Source organism: Brachyhypopomus gauderio, chromosome 8 (genome assembly GCF_052324685.1).
Source record: "Brachyhypopomus gauderio isolate BG-103 chromosome 8, BGAUD_0.2, whole genome shotgun sequence".
NCBI classification, from domain to species: Eukaryota; Metazoa; Chordata; class Actinopteri; order Gymnotiformes; family Hypopomidae; genus Brachyhypopomus; species Brachyhypopomus gauderio.
Window position 1 is genome coordinate 22,645,993 of NC_135218.1, and position 7,760 is coordinate 22,653,752.

Below are 7,760 nucleotides of genomic sequence, written 5' to 3' on the forward strand. Positions count from 1 at the left end.
ACCACTACACACTCATCACCTCACCACTACACTCATCACCTCACCGCTACACACTCATCACCTCACTGTTACACACTCATCATCGACTCAAACTCATCGACCCTCTGCCTGGTGTTGCCCTTCTTAATCTTTCTGTAACACACTGTGTTGTACTTGGACACAGCGGGACATTTGCTCCGAGAGCTCCTCCCACGGCTTCTGTGGGAAGCCACGCCGGGTGCTGGAGAATTCTGTGACTGTAGTGCGTCTGACCCCTCCTCTTCCTCCTCGTCCGCTTCCTCTTCCTCCTGCTGGTTCAGCTCTTCTGGTTGGCCCTGCTCTTCACCACTCGCGGCAGTGCTCACCTCAGGATCTACTTCTTCCTTCATTAGCTCCGCCTCCTCGGCATCAGTCGTCTGTCCTACTGATGTCACTTCCTGTCCCGTAGCTGCGAAGGTCAAAGAACTTAATTAGTTACAGGAATATCAAAAACATCGCATGATATGATGATGAAAATCAACACATTTTATTTATCAACTGTTCTCTGTATTCTCATCATCCCTAATGGTTCATCATGTTTCAAGCAGAAAAAGACTTTTTGTAACTTTGTGTACAGTACTTGGCAAAAGATGCAAATATACTTTGTTGAATTTTAAGTTGATTTGCATAAAGAAATCTACTGGCCTCAACTCCTGGATAAACTCAGTTGTGAAGCTTTCATCATGTCTTTGAAAGCGAAAGCTCTTCAACTACACATCTCAGAGTTAAAATCTACCAAACCGCTTTTGTCATTATAAAAAAGGGCTACGGGACAGCAGGTGCATGTGCACATACTAAAGCACATTTATAGGTGCCTTTCAAATACCATACTGGACCATGAAGTTCCTCCAAGCTTCAAGCTGTTATTGGAGACCTGCCTGAACAACATGAGGCCCAAAGCCCAAGAGTACAGCAGGTAGAACACTCAAAGGTCAAACAGTGTTTCAAGGAGGTAGATGGAGATGGTAGGTGTGTCCTGGAGGTAGTTGGAGGTGGTAGGAGCTGTAAAAGTTCTTCAAAGAGGAAGGGGAGCACATGAGATTTAGAGAGGGTTCTCATTCACAGGAGCAGAGACGAGTGAAGACCTAATGCACCATCGACACAAAGATCAACCAAGAACAGGGATGGGCAACTGGCGGCTCGCGGGCCGCACACGGCCCTCGTCCTCGGCCCTAGTCCTCACTCTTTTTTTGTTCTTGTCACGTAGGGCTACGCCTCGCGTCGGTGTTGTTCCCTTCCCGGTTATCCCGCCCTGCGTGTCTGTTGTCCTGGTTTCCCTCTGTCTGACACGCCCGTGTCGTCATTGTGTTCAGCTGTGTCTAGTTTAGTCCTGTGTACTTGTGTTTCGCCCGTTGTCGGTTATTTGTGGTTTGTTCGGTTTTGTGGATTATCTCTGTCATCGCTGTTCTGGTATTTTCCATCTCCGTTGTGTTTCTCCGTTGTGAATGGCTCTCCTGTTACGACTCCTGCCTGTCCTGTTGACTATTCTCTTGGACGGCTCTCCCATTTTGACCCGTGCCTGTACAAACGACTTCGCCTATAGAATTCCCCTTATTAAATCTCGCTCTTCTCAGCGTTTGTGTCCACCTCCTCGTTCCGCAGCACGCTACGCGTTACAGTTCTTTAATATGAAGGAGTTCACATTCCTTTTTGCACTTTTTTATTTAGCAAATGTTTTGTCTTTGTTGCTTATCAAGGACATGTTAATGCATTTATATGCAGAAAATAGATGTATGTTGGTGCAATAAACATACAGATCTGAATTCATTTAAAATGTGTTCTTATTGAGAATAATTTGTAGTGTCTTTCATATCCAATTATTTGAAGTGTGTGTGGTCATGTGGCCAATAATAGTGCTGAAAAAAATTTGGCCCTCTTTATCATGGAAGTTGCCCATCCCTGACCAAGAAGGTCAGCGAGAAATGAAAACAGGTTCTTGCAAGAGAGCAAAACAGAGTAGATTCAGTGGAAACTCAACAGTGAGATGCTCACGAGGAATTACCAGCTAGCCTTATGCCAGACCATTGAAACCAGTACTGAGTGGACAGCATTGTGAAACCTGGTCTTAAGTTGGAGCAAAGGTGCTGCTGACAATCCCTAATTAATTCAGAGTAGCTCTGTGTCTCCCTCTTGTGGCCGAGAGTGACCTAGCCACCCGGTGAGGGGCTGGCGTCAGTGAGAAGGGCCTACACAAAACTGGCTCCAAACGTGAGACACAGAAAATGGGATTATGTGCACTGACTAGGGAGGAGAGGACGATACCAGACTGGGTTAATCCTGTCCGTGGCCTTGAAGGATTCTTTCTAATGTGGGGCTAGCTTTAGAGGCTAAATGTATAGGCCCCACTTGACATGTGCAAACAGCAACTTACAAGCTACAGATGCTGCTTGTAGAACAGTATATTCCACCAAGAGCAGATACTGATGAAAACAGGAGGAAGACCAAAGCAACCTCACAAGACCTCGCAAGAAGGATTTGATCTGGCAACGTTGCTTGAGTTGGCACGCTCAGGAGAACGAGATAGCCCAGAAGCGTATTCCAGCACAGATGTCAAATTAATCCCAAATTAATGAGGAGTAGCCCGTGTGTCCCTCTTGTGGAGACAGGAGGGATTGCAGGTGGACAGCCCTGTGCCAGGCCTGTGCCATACACAGTATGTTTGAATTATGCTTTCTCAGAAAAGTCATGGTCATATGATTATAATATTAATTAAAATGTGTTTATCTTAAGAAGTGTTAGTGCTATGGGACCAAGAAATTTGAAATGCCAATTACATTCAATTTAAGGTCAGAATAACCTTAGGTCACTCATAAGTATCAGGGTTTTTAAAGCCTGACTTGATTGGTGCAGGCCCCTTTTACCCCCATCAGCATTGTTCTGGGCCAGTTGGTACAACCCGTCCTCTTTCTCCTCACCTGACTCCTCTTCCTCCTGCTTGTTCAGCTCTCCTGATTGACATTGCTTGTCTCCACTCACTGAAGCGCTGACCTCAGGTTCTGCATTCTTTAGCTCCTCCTTCTCAGCATCAAGCTTCCGTCCCACTGATGTCACTTCCTCCCCGTCTGCAAAGGCTTTGATAGTTGCCAATTAAGGACAAAGAACATCGTTAATTACAGTGATACCAAACCCACCTGATCATTCAGCATTATATCCAAAACAATGATGAACAAATTTATGAAATTTTACAAAAAAGATTACAAAAGTACTCGCAGGTGATCTTAAATCAGCCGCACATTGTGTCTTTGTCTTTTATTCATGTCTCAGCAGAAAAAAGTCTGTTTATAACCTCATGGGCAGTAGTTCTCCTGAAATGCAAATATTCTTTGTGGAATTTTAATATGATTTGAATAAACAAATGCACAGACCTGAACTGCTGAGATAAAGAGATTTCTTTCATAATTTCCTAAACAATGGGAGCTTTTCAAATAACATATTGCAGGATTGTACTCAGTTTCTTTTGTAAATACACAGACCACATCACACATACACATGACGGGCCTCAGGACTTTTTGAATACTGACCACTGAACCTCTTCCTAACACCACAGGGAACATGCGTGTCTGGATTTCTTCATTAAGAAGCAGGGGAAAAAAGCTGTGTTCACAGGATTTCAGTATATATTACAAAGGAAAAAGAAGAAATATATATCTTATATATCTTAAGAAATATATTACTAACCTTAATGAACATATTACTAAACGTAAATGTAACAAATGCTGCTAGCGTCTCACACGATGTTAAGATCAGAAAGATGAGTTATTAAGGAGCAAACCGTCTGTTTCTCCAGACATTTTGAATCTGTGCACACGCAAACGCCTCTGTTGGTTCTGTCTTTGACAGAGATGCTCTCACCTTCGTCCGGGTCGTCCTGGAGCGGACTGTGCTGTCCAGCCAGTTTGGAATCATCCTTGAACTCTCGCTCCTGCGGTGGGACCGGTGGAGGTGCCGGGCTCATCATCTCCCGACCCGGAGCCTCTGAACTGGGCTGTGTCTGCATCTTCTTCTCCATCTGCCCACTGAGCGGTCTGTAGAGGTCTGGCCAGCCACGCGAGCTCCGTCTCTCCCACCCTGCTCACATGCTGATGAGACGTTTTGCTCCGCTGCCCACAGACAGCAGACGGATCTGTTCACTGACCTCCTCTAAAATTGAGGCAGTGATGTCACTGGCCTCAGAGCTCAGACAGAACTTCTGAGGCCTTTGGTCACTCTTCCAGCTCAACAGTGTCGCACCACATGAACAACACTCTCTCCTCCGTCTGTGCGTTTTGACTGATTTATTTTTGCTTTAGTGAGAAACTCTGTATTTTATTCTGTATCTTTAATTCAAGATGCAAAATAAAACCTGATACAGGTTTGAAATCTCTTGTGGAAACCCCTCCACCTTCACAGTACCTGATGAGACCACCTGTGCACAGAAGATATTGCCTCTACAGCACACCCAGTTGCACATGTGGCCATCTTTCATGGTTCTTCTTTTATTAAAGTTCATGATTTTGGAATTATAGCACCCAAAGACAGAATGCATTTAGGATCAGAGGGTTTGCCATCAACACCACAGCTACCTGTGTTAACAGGTGCTACGTGGCTTACTTTACATTAGCTACCAGTTAGCATTATTCATTAAGGCCTTCACAAAAATAGCCAGTGTAGCAGTTTATAGGCTTAACATCTCATAATAGCTTTTGTTAATATCAAAATGACCCACATGTGTGATATACACTATATTGCTTAACAGCCAGTAACACCTTGTCCCCCACATCGTAGTTACGTTCGGCCGGTGTCATGCGATGCGAATAAAAGGCACAGGGATGAAGTTTCGGAGAGGTCCCCGTTCTTTGGGACAGGATGGCTCCTACCCCATAGTCGGCTGCATCGACCTCAACCACAAAAGGGAGCTCAGGTTCGGGCAAACACAGGATCGGTTCGGAGGTGAATTGTTGTTTAAGGTTTTCGTATGACCACTGGGCCTCGGCGGACCAGACAGATGGGACCTTATAGGGTGCTGAACCCTTTAATAAAATGCCAGTAAAAATTCGCAAACCCTAGGAAACGTTGGACCAGACGGAGCGAGGTGGGGACCGGCCACTGAGCGACCGATCGGACCTTGGAGGCATCCATAGCCAGGATGTTCTGGGCTATACGATACCCAAGAAACCCTATCTCTTGAACATGGAACTGCGATTGTTCCGAGATTCACATAGGGATGGTCCTCTAGAAGAAGCTGCAGCACTCATCTCACTTGTTTTATATGCTCAGACTGGGTATGACTATAGATGAGGATATCATCGAGATAAACAAACACATAACGGTCCAGGCAGTGGCAGACTTAGCAATTTGGGGGCTCAAGGTGAATTTAGCTAGGGGGCCCATCAACATTAATATGCGAGAAATAAGTTAGCTAGTCAGGGGGCCCCTACAGTGGGCTGCAGTGGGAGGGGCCCAAGGCAATTGCCTAGCCACGCCTCTATGCAAAGACCGCCTCTGGGTCCAGGGCCTCTCTCAAAATTTCATTGATGAAGCGCTGAAACATGGCCGGTGCATTCATCAGACCAAATGGCATGACCAAGTATTCATAGTGGTCCTGACGGGGTGATGAAGACGGTCTTCCACTCGTCACCCTCCCTAACCCGGACCAAGTTATAGGCACTCCTAAGGTCGAGTTTGGCGAAAAGGGTTGCCTGTTGGAGTGCCTCAAATGCAATAGCCCATGAGGGGAAGAGGGTGACGGTCCTTCACCGTGATCTTGTTATGACCCCGATAATCTATACAGGGCTGTAAACCGGCCCTGTATAGAAAAAAGAAAAAAACCGGCTCCCGCAGGAGAGGGAGAAGGCCGGATGAAACCAGCCGCTAGAGACTCTTGAATATAAGCTTCCATGGCCTTGCGTTCAGGTACGGCTAAGGAGAAGAGACAACCCAGAGGAGGGCTAGTGCCAGGAAGCAGGTCATTGGCAATATCATGCCCTCTGTGAGGAGGAAGGAAACTTACCTTATGCTTGCTGAATACCTCACTGAGGTCGTGGTATTCTGGGGGGACCCGAGTGAGGTCCATGATTATGGTGTGGGGTTGTTTTTTAGGAGCTGGGCTTGGCCCCTTAGTTACAATGAAAGGAATTCTGAATGCTTCAGCACACCAAGACATTTTGGACAATTCCATGCTTCCAACTTTGTGTTGGGAGCTGTTATAGTTTGAAACTGGTCCCTTCCTCTTCCAACATGACTGCACACCAGTGCACAAATCAAGGTCCATAAAGACATGGATAGCAGAGTCGGTGTGGATAGAACACAACCTGATCGCCCTTGGCTTGCTCACTGGGGGCTAGGACTCGGCACTTGTAAAGCTGCTTTGTGACAACAACTGTTGTAAAAAGCGCTATATAAATAAAATTTGATTGATTGATTGATTGATTGATGAACAGCCAGGCCTTCTCGTCCAACATCATTATGTGACCTCATAAATGTGCTTCTGGAAGAATGGTCAAAAATCCCCATAAACACACTCCTAAACCTTGTGGACAACCTTCCCAGAAGAGTTGAAGCTGTTCTAACTGCAAAGGGTGGAGACACAAGTGTATTCTTATGTTCTCAGAGAAAAAGCTCTGCCATGTTCATCTCATTTCAAGAACGAGAACGCTTCTAGAACATTTCCAGAATGTTTTCAGAACTTTGTCCAGAATGAGGATGTGGTCTTCACTGTCCAGACTCTGGACACGTGTTCTGCAGTGTCCTCTCTGTCCATCGCTTCTTTGGGGAGTGTCACAAAGTCTGAAGCTTCAAACAGAGATGGTCCCCCGGACGACTGGCATTCCACCAAAAACCTTTATCTGACTTGCTGTTTGTAACACTGCTGTGAAAACTGAGAAAACTGTACAGTGGTAAGATTATATCCAAGATAACTGCTGCAGACCGAAACGGATTGTTTTTACTGATATCGTACCAGTGTCTGTACTACTGTCATCTCTGAAAAGATTCTCCAGATAAGATTCTCCAGACCCTCCTACAACACCAAAACGCTGCATCAATGGCTTTTGGTGACTAGATCATATCACAAAAACAAGCTGCTTGCTATATTAATCTGTTTAACATGTATAAAATGCATATTTTGATCTTAAAATTAGAGTGTTATACTCTACAGATATAAAGATTGTTCTTCAAATTGATGTACTTATTATTGTCATATAAACTAATCACAATAAATTAATAAATAGTGTGTCTTAAAACACTTTCAAAAGACAAAAGATGTACCGTTTTTATTGCCAAAATATCAGAAAGCAACAAATGAAGACATATTTACACTTCCAAACATCACAGGTGCTCAGATTCAATAACACATGAGGTTTCAAACAACTGTGTCAAATCCCATAAGTCGACCATAGAAACCTGTCACATGCAAAAATCTCCATTAGAAGTAAACATGGTGGTCTAATGCTACTTTGTTGGAGGATATTAAAATCTTTACTGCATAAGTCTTCATTAAATAAATAACTTTAAATGTGCAAACATAAATATGTGGAATTTGCATAGAAGAAACAGCTAGAATCGCTTCTCTGACTAATGAGGAGTATCGTGTGAATTTGTGAGCGTGTGTGGGCGCTAATGAAACCATTTCCTGTTCAGTATGAGATTTCAAACTGCTGTATGTGACATGTAGGAGTTCAGCTAGATCTTAGACCACAGAGATCGCCGATAACCTCCACAGTGTGAATGAATGTATGAATCTATTAATGTATACACGCAAAGAG

The 7,760-nt window shown here is 44.5% G+C and overlaps 2 protein-coding genes across 2 annotated transcripts in view; both read right to left on the reverse strand.

Annotated features, from left to right (window-relative positions):
- Window positions 1-68: 68 nt before the first annotated feature.
- Window positions 69-4,027, reverse strand: ermn (ermin). Its single transcript, XM_077016052.1, has 3 exons — window positions 3,871-4,027; window positions 2,934-3,089; window positions 69-427 (listed from the first exon to the last, which is right to left on the reverse strand). Exons 1-3 carry the CDS (start codon window positions 4,025-4,027, stop codon window positions 69-71), a joined length of 672 nt encoding a protein of 223 aa, XP_076872167.1.
- Window positions 4,028-7,282: 3,255 nt separating this feature from the next.
- LOC143521075 (cytohesin-interacting protein) overlaps window positions 7,283-7,760 on the reverse strand; it is a 4,129-nt gene continuing 3,651 nt past the window's right edge. The window contains exon 8 of the mRNA XM_077013651.1: window positions 7,283-7,760. This exon is cut by the window's right edge and continues 555 nt beyond it. The gene's annotated coding sequence lies outside the window, so the exon portion shown is untranslated.